The sequence below is a fragment of the Pongo pygmaeus genome, chromosome 18 (genome assembly GCF_028885625.2).
Source record: "Pongo pygmaeus isolate AG05252 chromosome 18, NHGRI_mPonPyg2-v2.0_pri, whole genome shotgun sequence".
Lineage (NCBI taxonomy): Eukaryota > Metazoa > Chordata > Mammalia > Primates > Hominidae > Pongo > Pongo pygmaeus.
In genome coordinates, this window is record NC_072391.2 from 362759 (window position 1) to 376920 (window position 14162).

General features: G+C 53.1%; 1 protein-coding gene across 19 annotated transcripts in view; it reads left to right on the forward strand.

The window, feature by feature from the left end:
• The window catches only part of FAM234A (family with sequence similarity 234 member A), a 33684-nt gene that overhangs the window by 17884 nt on the left and 1638 nt on the right, over positions 1–14162 (forward strand). For 6 of the 19 annotated variants that reach the window (XM_054455537.2, XM_054455545.2, XM_054455542.2 and 3 more), the window contains exons 3-11: positions 3140–3440; positions 9114–9230; positions 9603–9794; positions 11189–11319; positions 11853–11985; positions 12184–12313; positions 13011–13151; positions 13448–13523; positions 13761–13916. In XM_054455537.2, coding sequence (XP_054311512.2) covers positions 3173–3440; positions 9114–9230; positions 9603–9794; positions 11189–11319; positions 11853–11985; positions 12184–12313; positions 13011–13151; positions 13448–13523; positions 13761–13916 — 1344 coding nt within the window. In that variant the 5' untranslated portion in view covers positions 3140–3172. Of the gene's footprint in view, positions 1–2542; positions 2640–3087; positions 3441–9113; positions 9231–9602; positions 9795–11188; positions 11320–11852; positions 11986–12183; positions 12314–13010; positions 13152–13447; positions 13524–13760; positions 13917–14162 lie in introns of all 19 variants that reach the window. The other 13 variants (XM_054455543.2, XM_054455552.2, XM_063654720.1 and 10 more) reach the window with 4 other exon arrangements.

Genomic DNA, 14162 nt, shown 5'->3' on the forward strand with positions numbered 1-14162 from the left:
TACGTTTTGGCTGTTGTTAATAATGAACCAATATGAACATTTATTTACAAGTTTTTGTTTGAGCCTCTGCAGTGGGGTTTTTTTTGTTGTTGTTGTTGTTTTTTTTTTTTTGAGATGGGGTCTTGCTCTGTCACCCAGGTGGGAGTGCAGTGGCATGATCTCAGCTCACTGCAGCCTCCACCCCCCTGGGCTCTAGTGATCTTCCTACCCCAGCCTCCGGGTAGCTGGGACCACAGGCGAGCGCCACCATACCCAGCTAATTTTTTTGGTATTTTTAGTAGAGACAGAGTCTCGCCACGTTGCCCAGGCTGGTCTCAAACTCCTGAGGTCAAGCACTCCACTCACTCGGCCTCCCAAAGTACTGCGATTACAGGCATAAGCCACCATGCCTAGCCAGGCTTTTTTTTTTTTTTTTTATAAGATGGGGTCTTGGCCGGGCGTGGTGGCTCACGCCTGTAATCCCAGCAGTTTCGGAGGCCAGTGCGGGTGGATCACGAGGTCAGGAGATCGAGACCATCCTGGCTAACATGGTGAAACCCCGTCTCTACTAAAAATACAGAAAATTAGCCAGGCATGCTGGCGGACGCCTATAGTCCCAGCTATTCGGGAGGCTGAGGCAGGAGAATGGCGTGAACGGGGGAGGCAGAGCTTGCAGTGAGCCGAGATCACGCCACTGCACTCCAGCCTGGGCGACAGAATGAGAAAAAAAAAAAAAGAGAGATGGGGTCTCACTCTGTTGCCCAGGCTAGAGTGCGGTGGCATGATCAGAGCTCACTGCAGCCTTGAGCAATCCTCAAGGGATCCTCCTGCTTTGGCCTCCCAAAGTACTGGCATTACAGGCATGAGCCACCGTGCTGGCCATGTCTCTGTTTTTCTGTGGGTTTTTTTTGGTTTTTTTTTGGAGATAGAGTCTTGCTGTCACCCAAGCTGGAGTGCAGTGGCGCGATCTTGGCTCACTACAACCTCTGCCTCCCAGGTTCAAGCCATTCTCTTGCCTCAGCCTCCCGAGTAGCTGGGACTACAGGCACCCACCACCACGCCCAGCTAATTTTTGTATTTTTAGTAGAGACAGGGTTTTCACCATGTTGTCCTGGATGGTCTCAATCTCTTGACCTTGGGATCTGCCTTCCTCGGCCTCTCAAAAGTGCTGGGATTACAGCCGTGAGCCACTGTGCCCAGCCAGCAAGTCTCTGTTTTTAATTCTTGTGGGTGTCTACCTAGGACTGGACTTGCTGGAGAGTATGGTAGTTCTGTTTAACTTTTTGAGGATCTGCCAGACTGTTTTCACAGCAGCTGCATCATTTTACAGTCCCACCAGCAATGTACGATGTTCTGATTTCTCCATATCCTCACCCAGATTCGTCGTTTTTCCCTTTTAAAATTAAAGCCATTCTAGTGTCATACACAGGTTATTAAGTGAATTACTTTTATTAGATAATTAGGAAAAGACAAAGTCCAAGTGAACAGTTTAAAACAAAAGCCAGCAGTCCCTTATCTTTGTGTCTCCCTGACCCTTCCCCAGAGGGTGCGGCTTTCAGCTCAGCTTTTCCTCGCGCTCCCTCACTACCTCCGCACGCCCTCTTTCACCCCTCCCTTTGCTGTGAACTGTTGACTTCCTTTTTGGGTAGGTGAAGGTTTTACCTCAAATCTGCATGATCATGTCCAGTCTCTCAGTATGATATGTTAGGACATCGGTTTGGTTGTTTAAAAGGGACCAAAATAACAAAAATCTTGCCTGAGACAAAATGGAAGTTTGTTTTTTCCTCGTTTTATACAGTCAAAGCAGCTCAGGCTGGGTGGTGCTGGTTGGCAGATATCAGGGGCCCTGTGCCTTTCCCTTCTTCAAATGTGTTTTCCGTTTTGGTTTCTAAGACAGCAACTGCCGGTTTCCCCACCACATCCACCCCCGGTCCGGCCAGCAGGAACCAGGCCAAGGAGAGGGCATGTTTTTCCCCTCAGAATCGGGGCTCAGAAGTTACTCCCAGCACCGAGCTCGCTCAACACAGCTGTCCCGTCCTCCCCTGCAGACTTCTGTTTGAATATATTTTATTTTATTTTTTTCTAGTTAGTCTGTGCTTATCCATGAACATATTTTATTAATAATAATTAGGTAGTGTTTGAATGTTTACTGTGTATCAGATGATCTTATAAGTACTTTAATAAGTACTTATAATTTAATGCATTTAATTTTTTTTTTTTTTGAGCCAGAGTCTCACTCTGTCGCCCAGGCTGGAGTGCAGTGGCGTGATCTCGGCTCACTGCAAGCTCCGCCTCCCGGGTTCACGCCATTCTCCTGCCTCAGCCTCCCAAGTAGCTGGAGACTACAGGTGCCCGCCACCATGCCCTGCTAATTTTTTGTATTTTTAGTAGAGACGGGGTTTCACCATGTTAGCCAGGATGGTCTCGATCTCCTGACCTCATGATCCGCCCGCCTTGGCCTCCCCAAGTACTGGGATTACAGGTGTGAGCCACCACGCCCAGCTGCATTTAATTATTTAATCCTTAGAACAGGCTTCTAAAGTAGATATTGTTTCTTTTACAGATAAGGAAACTGAGGCACAGTTCAGTCAAAGCACACGTCCTGGTCACACAGCTAGGGAGGTGCAAGGCTGCCCGCCCAGAGCCCATCTTCACTCCGGGTACTTTGAATTTTGGGTCTGTGGCCCTCCAGGGAGTCCATGTGTGCGCACCTGGGTCACCTTTTCCATCTGTGCTTGAGGCTGGTGGAAGGTGGCTCAGATATGCTCAGAGGCTGAGTGGGTGGGGCTTAGTTAACATGCTGGGTGTGGGTTTCAGCGTCCTCAGCCCTGGCCCAGCACTGCCCTGGAGCTCATTCAGCATTTCCTGGGTTCGGCAGGCAGGAAGCACCAGTGTGTTCTGGATGAAAATAGTTCCTGCCTGCTGGCTCTACACAGCTAATTTGCCTTTCCACATTAATTAGAGACTTCTTAAGTATAATCTGTTAAGACTGACACCCTAAACATTTATTTAGCTTTTATTTCCTGGGCTGATGGCCCATAGTTACAGCTGCAGCCAGCTCCCCAGCTCCCCAAGAAGCTGATGCCAGCAGACCCCTCTGTGCTGCAGCTTTGTGCCATGGGACTGCTGGCCTCGCCGACCTCTTGCTTTATCGACACAGTGACCAGGAGTTAAACTTTGGGATGTGCCCGTGATGTTGGACCACAAGGACTTAGAAGCCGAAATCCACCCCTTGAAAAATGAAGAAAGAAAATCGCAGGAAAATCTGGGAAATGCATCAAAAAATGAGGATAACGTGAAAAGCGCGCCTCCACAGTCCCAGCTTTCCCGGTGCCGAGCGGCGGCGTTTTTTCTTTCATTGTTTCTCTGCCTTTTTGTGGTGTTCATCGTCTCATTCGTCATCCCATGTCCAGACCGGCCAGCGTCACAGCGAATGTGGAGGATAGACTACAGTGCCGCTGGTGAGCCTCGGCTTCCCCGCTCCGTGGTGTCCAAAGCAGCTCTTCCCAGGGGATGGGGCGGAGGGGGCAGAACTGTGTCTGTGAGTCTAGAAGTGGCCTTTAAACAGTGAATCAACCCCAAGTGGCTGCCAGTTCTATGTCCAAGGTTTTTCTGGAGTTTTAGGGGGCGATAGAGCAACCTTTTTATTTTTGAGACGGAGTTTCGCTCTTGTTGCCCAGGCTGGAGTGCAATGGCACAGTCTCAGCTCACTGCTACTTCTGCCTCTGGAGTTCAAGCGATTCTACTGCCTCAGCCTCCCAAATAGCTGGGATTACAGGCGTGCAGTACCACGCCCAGCTAATTTTGTATTTTTAGTAGAGATAGGGTTTCTCCATGTTGGTCAGGCTGGTTTCAAACTCCTGACCTCAGGTGATCCACCCACCTTGGCCTCCCAAAGTGCTGGGATTAGAGGCATGAGCCACTGTGCCCGGCCGAGCAGCCTTTAAGTAAACATGGAAACGCTGCCAGGGAAGCACTGTGGCTCACTCTTGGTTCTCCCTTTTTTTTTTTTTTTTTTTTTTTTGAGGCAGAGTTTCACTATTGTTGCCCAGGCTGGAGTGCAATGGTGCCATCTCAGCTCACCGCAACCTCCGCCTCCTGGGTTCAAGCAGTTCTCCCGCCTCAGCCTCCCAAGTAGCTGGGATTACAGGCATGTGTCACCACGCCTGGCTAATTTTGTATTTTTAGTAGAGATAGGATTTCTCCATGTTAGTCAGGCTGGTCTTGAACTCCTGACCTCAGGTGATCTGCCCACTTCGACTTTCCAAAGTGCTGGGATTACAGGCATGAGCCACCACATCCGGCCTCAGTTCTCCCCCTCCTTTTTTTTTTTTTTTTTTTAGACGGAGTCTAGCTCTGTGGCCCAGGCTGGAGTGCAGTGGCACAATCTTGGCTCGCTGCAAGCTCCGCCTCCCGGGTTCACGCCATTCTCCTGCCTCAGCCTCCTGAGTAGCTGGGACTACAGGCGCCCGCCACCACGCCCGGCTAATTTTTTGTATTTTTAGTAGAGACGGGGTTTCACGGTGTTAGCGAGGATGGTCTCGATCGCCTGACCTCGTGGTCTGCCTGCCTCAGCCTCCCAAAGTGCTGGGATTACAGGCGTGAGCCACCGCACCCAGCCAGTTCTCCGTTTTTTAGGAAGGATGAGTTGGGTAAATAAACAAAAGTAGCCCGTTTGGGTATTTTTCTAAATTAAAAAATTTAATGAAACAGAGCTTCTGGGTGAAAGATAGAGAGAAGGCTGTCATAAAATGTAAAAAACATGCACCAGCTCGTATGGTCCAGTCTTGTTAGGGTGACCCAGCTCACATCCTGGTTAGTGAAAGGAAAGCACGCATTCATTCCTGTCTCCTGACCTTGCAATTCTGGAGTCTTGGCCGTTATGAAAAGCAATGGAATCAACCTTAGTCAGGACATTCTGCTTCTAGGAGAACAGCAGCTGCAGTCACCCACGTCAGTGGGCGTGAGCACTGACAGCCTCAGTGTTTCCTGGCAGAGAATTCAGGGCTTCTCCAATGCCATCAATAGGGTTTCTTATTGAAACCTCACTTAGGGTCAGTTTGTGTTCAAAAAAATTTTTTTTTTTTGAGACGGAGTCTCGCTCTGTCGCCCAGGCTGGAGTGCAGTTGGCGCGATCTTGGCTCACTGCAAGCTCTGCCTCTTGGGTTCATGCCATTCTGCTGCCTCAGCCTCCCGAGTAGCTGGGATTACAGACACCTGCCACCACGCCTGTCTACTTTTTTGTATTTTTTAGTAGAGACAGGGTTTCACCATGTTAGCCAGGATGGTCTCCATCTCCTGACCTCGTGGTCCGCCTATGCCACCACGCCCGGCTAATATTTATATTTTTAGTAGAGACCGGGTTTCACCATGTTGGTCAGGCTGGTCTCGAACTCCTGACCTGGTGATCCGCCTGCCTCGGCCTCCCAAAGCGCTGGGATTACAGGCGTGAGCCACTGCACCTGGCTGGTCTTGAACTCTTGATCTCGTGATCCACCCACCTTGACGTCCCAACGTGCTGGGATTATAGGTGTGAGCCACAGCGCCTGGCCCTAATTTTGTATTTTTGGTAAAGATGGGGTTTTACCATGTTAGCCAGGCTGCTCTTGAACTCCTGATTTTAAGTGATCCTCCTCCCTCAGCCTCCCAACGTGCTGGGATTATAGGCGTAAGTCACCACACCTGGCCCAATTCAGTGATTTGTAGGCAATTGGGAGAGTTATGTAGTTGTCAGTACAATTCCGTTTTAGAATATTTCCATCATCCCTAAAAGATTCCTCAAGAGGCTGGGCACAGACCGCATCTGTACAAAAAATACAAAAATCAGCCAGGCGTGGTGGCATGCAGCTGGGGTCCCAGCTACTTGGGAGGCTGAGGTAGGAGTATCACTTACACCTGGAAGGTTGAGGCTGCAGTGAGCTGTGATCGCGCCACTGCACTCCAGCCTGGGTGACAGAGGGAGACCCTTTCTCAAAAAAAGAAAATTCCTCATTACCTTTGCCATCACTCCCTGTTCCCTCATCTCCTAGCCCTGGGCAACCTAGTCTCCTGTCTCCAAAGATTAGTCTTTTTTTTTTTTTTAGACGGAGTTTTGCTCTTGTTGCCCGGGCTGGAGTGCAACGGCACAATCTCCGCTCATCGCAACCGCCACCTCCCAAGTTCAAGTGATTCTCTTGCCCCAGCCTCCCGAGTAGCTGGGATTGCAGGCATGCATCACCACGCCCAGCTAATTTTGTATTTTTAGTACAGATGGGGTTTCTCCGTGTTGGTCAGGCTGGTCTTGAACTCCCGACCTCAGGTGATCCACCCGCTTAAGTCTCCCAAAGTGCTGGGATTACCAGTGTGAGCCACCACGCCTGGCCTCTAGACATTTCTTAGAAGTGAAATCATACAGTATGTAAGTGAAGGAGTGTGACTTCCTTCACTTAGCGTGATGTTTTGCCGTTCCTTTGTGTCGTGGTCTGTCTGTGTCTTTCCGTTGCTGAGCAGGGCTCCTGGGAGGGTTGGCTGACGATCACCTGGATGGCTCTCAGTTGAGACTCTTATGAGTAATTCTGCCGTGAACATTCACGTGCAGATCTTCGTGTGGATATGTTTTCATTTCTCTTGGGTAGATTGCTAGGAGTGGAATTGCTGAACCCTACAGTAAGTTTATGTTTAACTTTCTGAGGAGCTGACAAGCTGTTTTCTAAAGCGACTGCACCATTTGACCATTTTCCATTCCTACTGCAATGCTGAGGAGGCCTTTAGTTTCTTGTTATTGTCTGTCTTTTTATTACACTCATGCTAGTGGGTGTGAATTAGAATCTCCCAGTGACTGAAAATGTTGGGTCCCTCTTTTCATGTGAGTTTTAGCCATTCTTGTATCTTCTTTGGTGAATGTCTGTTATTGCAGTCTTTTGCCCATTTTTAAAAATTAAAAATAATTTATTTTTATTTATTTATTTATTTTTGAGATGGAGTTTTGCTCTTCTACCCCAGGCTGGAGAGTGCAATGGCGCAATCGCGGCTCACTGCAACCTCTGCCTCCCAGGTTCAAGCGATTCTCCTGCCTCAGCCTCCCAAGTAGCTGGGATTACAGGCACAGGCTACCATGCCTGGCTAATTTTTTTTTTTTTTTTTTTTGAGACAGAGTTTCTCTCTTGTTGCCCAGGCTGGAGTGCAATGGCCCGATCTCGGCTCACCACAATCTCCGCCTCCCGGATTCAAGTGATTCTCCTGCCTCAGCCTCCTGAGTAGCTGAAACTACAGGCATGTGCCACCACACCCGGCTAATTTTGTATTTTTAGTAGAAACGTGGTTTCTCCATGTTGGTCAGGCTGGTCTTGAATTCCCGACCTTAGGTGATGCGCCTGCCTCAGCATCCCAAAGTGCTGGGATTACAGGCGCGTGCCACCACGCTCGGCCATAACTTTTGTATTTTTAGTAGAGGCGTGGTTTCACCATGTTGGCCAGACTGATCTCAAACTCCTGACCTCAAGTGATCTGCCTGCCTTGGCTTCCCAAAGTGCTAGGACTACCCGTGTTAGCCACCACGCCCGGCCTTTTCACTCTCTTGATAGTGTCCTTTGATGCATAAAAGCTTTTAGTTTCAATGAAGTCTATTTTTTCTTTCCTGTGCTTTTTTTTTTTTTTTTTTTTGGAGACAGTCTTGCTCTGTCATCCAGGCTGGAGTGCAGTGGCGTGATCTCAGCTCACTGAGACGGGGTTTCGCCATATTGGCCAGGCTGGTCTCAAACTCCTGACCTCAGGTGATCCACCTGCCTCGGCCTCCCATAGTGCTGGGATTACAGGCGTGAGCCACCGCACTCGGCCTCCTGTGCTTTTGTATCAAAGAAACCATCACCAGATCCCTTGTCATGAACATTTTTCCCTGTTTTTTTTCTAAGAGTTTTATAATTTTAGCTCTTATGTTTAGGTCTTTTATTCATTTTGAGTTCATTTTTATGCATGACGTAAAGATCCAACTTCATGCTGGGCGCAGTGGCTCACACCTGTAATCCCAGCAGTTTCAGAGGCTGAGACAGGAGGATCACTTGAGGCCTGGAGTTCAAGGCCAGCCTGGGCAACGTAGCCAGACCCTGTCTCTAAAATAAGGGGGGGTGGGGTTCAACTTTATTCTTTTTTTTTTTTTTTTTTTTTGAGATGGAGTCTTGCTCTGTCGCCCAGGCTGGAGTGCAGTGGCTCAATCTCAACTGACTGTAGCCTCCACCTCCTGGGTTCAGGCAATTCTCCTGCCTTAGCCTCCCGAGTAGCTGGAACTATAGGCGCCCGCCACCACGCCTGGCTGATTTCTGTATTTTTAGTAGAGAAAGGGTTTCACCATATTAGCCAGGCTTGTCTTGGACTCCTGACCTTATGATCCACCCGCCTCGGCCTCCTAAAGTGCTAGGATTATAGGCGTGAGCCACCTCGCCCGGCCTATTTTTTTTGTTTTTGTTTTGTTTTGTTTTTTGAGATGGACTCTCGCTCTGTCGGCCAGGCTGGAGTACAGTGGTGCAATCTCGCTCGCTGCAACCTCTGCCTCCTGGGTTCAAACGATTCTCGTGCCTCAGCCTCCCAAGTAGCTGGGATTACAGGCAGGTGCCACCACACCCAGCTAATTTTTTGTATTTTTAGTAGAGATAGAGTTTCACACGTTGGCACGGATGGTCTCAATCTCCTGACCTCGTTATCTGCCCTCCTCGGCCTCCCAAAGTGCTGGGATTACAGGCGTGAGCCACCTCGCCTGGCCAACTTCACTCTTTTGGTGTTTGATTTTAGGGCATAAACTTTATCACTTGAGTCCTTGAATGAAAGGAAGTGTAAACCCTGAGGAGTGTGCAGTGTGGACTGTCTAGATGCCCCCTGGTCTAGGGAGGGATTTATCCCTGAACAGAAGGTGCCAGAACATCCATTCTTAATGCCCAGATGTCCTGCTTGTTCCTTTCTGAAGGTTAACACTGGGCATTAGCGTCCACCCTCTGGTGTTCAGGAAGGAAATACTCATCCTAGTGAGGAAGAAGCCACTGTCCTCATTGGGTGCCCTCACAGTGGCAGGTTCCATGGAGCAGAGAAGTAGGTCGTGCTGGACCTGATCGTTCCTGGAAACCAGGCATGGCCCGCGGAGTATAGTCTGTGGTTTTCTCTTTCAGTTATCTATGACTTTCTGGCTGTGGATGATATAAACGGGGACAGGATCCAAGATGTTCTTTTTCTTTATAAAAACACCAACAGCAGCAACAATTTCAACCGATCCTGTGTGGACGAAGGTAATTTCATTTTATATGAAAAAGGAGGAGCTCCCTGTAGAAGGAGGAATCGTTGTTTTGGGTCACCCTCTCACTTTCAGTGTTTGAGGGAAGCAGATGGTGGTGGTTCTGGAACCCATCTCGTCATCCTTCCCGGCAGGACCAGAAAGAGGCCTGGAAGCCCGGTCCCAGCACCGCCCTGGCCACTGAGCCCCCGTGGGGTCAGCATTAGAGCCCTGGGAGCCTGCAAGATAAAGGAGATCCGCCTGGGAGGGAGGGGCTGTGGCCTAGGAGAGGTGTGAGGAAGACAGACCTGGAAGAGCACATGCTGGGGCTGGCCGGCCTGCCTGCCCAGATGCTGCAACAGTGAGGTGCCGGTGTCTCTCCCTACAGGCTTTTCCTCTCCCTGCACCTTTGCAGCTGCTGTGTCGGGGGCCAACGGCAGCACGCTCTGGGAGAGACCTGTGGCCCAAGACGTGGCCCTCATGGAGTGTGCTGTGTCCCAGCCAAGAGGCAGTGAGGTACCTTCTGCCTGCGTCCTTGTGGGCAGACCCAGTTCTTTCATTGCAGTCGACTTGTTCACAGGTAGGCCAGCCAGGCGGCGGGGTTCTCACCGAGGGCCTCTCACCTGAGCCGCCTCACCCTGAGGGCCAGTGCCAGGAGGCCCCGACGAGGCTCAGCCCTGTGATCTTGAGGGTGGCTGGATGGGAAGGAAGGTTATGGGGAGAACCTCCAAGTGAGGCTGCAAGCGTGTGGAAGGCACGCGCCTCGGCTGCCTTCAGCTGCACTGTGTCTGTTACCTCCCGTTACACCTTGCTGGTGGGCTGTAACACACACGGGCAGTCCGATGTCACCTGCTGTGGGGTAGCAGAGAGGAGGAGCGGCTTGGCCGCCGGCTGCTCCTGGGGTGTCATTGGTGGCAGTGCCCAGGGCGAGCCCAGAACATGAACCTGCACTCAGCCCGTCAGGGGAGATCGGGGCCTGTCAGTGCCCCTAACCCTGAGGGTACAGGTCTCCGAGCCCCAGCGGAGCCAGCCTCGTGGAAGCACGAGGGAAAGAATGCGTGGTGCGCGGGGCCGTGCGTGTGTGTGTGTGTGCTCCTTGCACCTCGTCGCAGTCTGGAAGAATTCTGTGCCTAAAGAATGCGTGGTGCGCGGGGCCGTGTGTGTGTGGCGGGGGGGGGCCTCCGTGTGTGTGTGTGTGTGTGTGTGTGTGTGTGTGTGTGTGTGTGCGCGCGCGCGCGTGTGTGTGTGTGTGCGCGCGCGCTCCTTGCACCTCGTCGCGGTCTGGAAGATTCTGTGCCTAGATTTGGTGAATGTTCATATTTCCCTTACAAGCTGTCATTTTAAGGATATGGAGGAGAATAAAGAGCAGGCTGAAAACATTTTAAGAATCAAGGAATCTGTCTTTAAAAAAAGGTCTGGATGAGATTGTATGTGCGTAAGGAGTTGCACTGGGACCTGTGGTCAGTAGATCCACCTCCGAGCGCACACCTCCATTCTTGCCTTCTATGTGGAGGGCAGAGGAAGGGGCCACTCAGCTGGGGCCTGCATGGCACCAAGGGCACGCCTGCAACCCCAGCAGGAGGCAGGGGCTTCGAGAGGTGGGTGAGGTCAGGTTTCATCCACTCGGCCGGGAGGGTCAGCATTGGCCCTAGATGTTCTAGGATACACAGATAGGAGAAAAAGAAGGGGGAACTCTGTGGTTCCCAGGAATGAGGCTGTCAGCGTTTGGCGTATCGCCACCGAATCTCCATACACGGGCAGGACATGTGTCCGCCACCTCCGCGTGCTGCTCCTTTACGAGCACCAGAGTGCCACCCTCCCCTCCTGTTGGCATCTGCTCTGAGTACGCGGTGAGCCGTGAGGTCACGAGGGTGACGCCTCAACAGGAGCCTGCCTGTCACAGGCCGTGCAGTTGTCAGGCTGCTGTTGAAGGGGACTCAGGGCCACGTTCCGTGACCGTGTGCTTGATTTTAGGGGAAACCCTGTGGAACCACAGCAGCAGCTTCAGCGGGAATGCGTCCATCCTGAGCCCTCTGCTGCAGGTGCCTGATGTGGACGGCGATGGGGCCCCAGACCTGCTGGTTCTCACCCAGGAGCAGGAGGAGGTACAGCCCAGCCTGGCTCTCCTCCCAAGTCACAAGGCCACCTGTCACACGGCCCTGCTCTGCCTCCCCATCTGCTGCCACTTCCCAGACAGGATTCGGGTCTGACCACTTGTCGGGGACTCGCCCAGAGCCCCAAGTTCCCAACTCCCATAGACCCATCATACTCAGGGGGCTCCACCTCTACCAGGCAGCTTTGGGGCCTCCCCAAGAACGGTGGAGTACACACTTCCCATTTGTGCTGTTGCAGTGTTGGGGGTGAAGCTCTGAGGGCTGGGAGCACCTGCGAGGCACTGGGGCTGCCCTGCCTGCCTCACGTGCCCCGTGCAGTGTGGAGGCACTGACCATAGTGTCAGACTCTCTGATGTCAGCGCCTCTTTCCTCAAAACCAAGAGCCTGTGGGCCCCTTACCCTTCCACATCTCCCGTTGTAGAGTGCCCCGCCCCCAGGCTCAGGTCCCTCTCTTCCTGGGCCCTGTGTCATTGCAGCCCTGGGCTCAGGTCCCTCTCTTCCTGTGTCATCCTATGTCATTGCAGGTTAGTGGCCACCTCTACTCCGGCAGCACCGGGCACCAGATTGGCCTCAGAGGCAGCCTCGGTGTGGACGGAGAAAGTGGCTTCCTCCTTCACGTCACCAGGACAGGTGCCCACTACATCCTCTTTCCCTGCGGTACGTTGTTTCTGCCACATCCCTGGCCGGCCTCACTCGCGGAGCATGACTGCCCTGCGGCTCCTCAGGTCCTGCTTCTGCTCTCGAGGTGCTGGAGTCAGGAAGCTCAGGGGCCTGGCTCCACGTGGCACTGCGTGCTCCTGGTCCGGGTTCACAGTGTGACCCTGGTGACCTCGGGCCCTTCTGTGTTTTGAATAGCAAGCTCCCTCTGCGGCTGCTCTGTGAAGGGTCTCTACGAGAAGGTGACCGGGAGTGACGGCCCGTTCAAGAATGACCCACACTGGGAGAGCATGCTCAATGCCACCACCCGCAGGATGCTTTCCCACAGGTGGGTCCGGGCCGCCGCCTTTCTCCACGCAGAGCGCCCACCCCATGGCTCAGCTCCCCTGCCTCAGTGTTCGGACAATCTGTGTGGAGCCCAGAGCAGCCCCACAGGCAGGGAGGTGCTGGGGGTACCGCAAGGTCACCCTGGGCTCAGATGTGAGAAATGGTCAAATAAAAGCCGAGTAAAGAGAAGAGAGGTTCCCGACGCTGTGCCTGTCTGTCTCCACGGAAAGTGGGGGTCTTTCTTCTCTTTTCTGTCTTTTTTTTTTTTTTTTTTAAGATGGAGTCTTGCCCTGTCCCCCAGGCTGGAGTGCAGTGGTGCGATCTCGGTTCACTGCAACCTCCGCCTCCTGGGTTCAAGTGATTCTCCTGCCTCAGCCTCCTGAGTAGCTGGGATTACAGGCACGCACCTCCACGCCCAGCTAATTTTTGCATTTTTAGTAGAGACGGGGTTTCACCATGTCGGTCAGGCTGGTCTCGAACTTCTGACCTCATGATCCACCCGCCTTGGCTTCCCAAAGTGCTGGAATTACAGGCGTGAGCCACCGCGCCCAGCTCTTCTCTTTTCAAGCTGTAGAACTGAGAAACGGGTTATGGGGGCCTGAGAGGAGCACCCTGAGACGGGCGGTGCCAGAGCCTCCACTGGGTGTCTGAGGCCGCCCCGGGCACCCGGCGCCTCTTTCTCCCACTCTCCTATCTAGCTCTGGAGCAGTGCGCTACCTGATGCATGTCCCAGGGAACGCCGGTGCAGATGTGCTCCTTGTGGGCTCAGAGGCCTTCGTGCTGCTGGACGGGCAGGAGCTGACGCCTCGCTGGACACCCAAGGCAGCCCATGTCCTAAGGTACGGGGTCTCCCCAAGGACCGCGCAGGTGCTGCACCCCTTCCCGGCACCCCGGGCACATCCCGTTGGCTGGTGAGGAGACAGCGCTGGGGGTGGGGCCGGAGGCCGTGTGCTGCTGCCCGGGCCTCTTGCCTGTCTTTGGTACTGCCTCTTGCCCTGGACGTCAGCTCTGTGTCCTGGGCCCTGGTCCAGATGTGGCCATGGGAGACTAAGGGGCAGACCTGTTCCTGAGTGCTTCCTTCATCTCAGTCTCCTCACTGAGACCCCTCGTGAGCGCTTCCTCCATATTGTTCCAGAAAACCCATCTTCGGCCGCTACAAACCAGACACCTTGGCTGTAGTCGTTGAAAACGGAACTGGCACCGACAGACAGGTTCGTACTTCCTTCGGAGGTGGCACCTTTGTTCTTAGCTGAGGATAGACTGGTCTGAAAGCAGACGGGGCTGCGGCCCAGGAGGCTGCTGCCCTCAGAGCTGCTGAGAAGGTTCTGCCTCCCTCAGAGCATCTGCCTCCAGGGCTGGCATGGCTGCGGGCACGTGTGCCTGTGCAAGCCTCCAGGTTTTCCCGGTAGCCCCCACGTTGGCCCCCACAGTGTCCCCTCCCTCCCCAGATCCTGTTCCTGGACCTTGGCACTGGAGCCGTCCTGTGTAGCGTAGCCCTCCCGAGCCTCCCTGGGGGTCCACTGTCCGCCAGCCTGCCGACCGCAGACCACCGCTCAGCCTTCTTCTTCTGGGGCCTCCACGAGCTGGGGAGCACCCGCGAGACGGTACGGGAGCCACCCTCAGAGCAGACATGGTGGGAGCCGGGGCAGAGACCCAGGCTGGAGCTGCACCGGGGAGTGCCCAGAAGCTCATCGGTGCCTGGGCAACCTCACATAAGTTGAAGTCCAGTGACAGTCAGGATGAGGTGGTGCAAGCTGAGGCAAAGTGACCTTAGAGGAGTCCAGCGAGAAGGGGCTGATGGCCTTCAGTGGATAGGGGAGCACACAGCCATGCCCTGAAGGGAGTGGCTG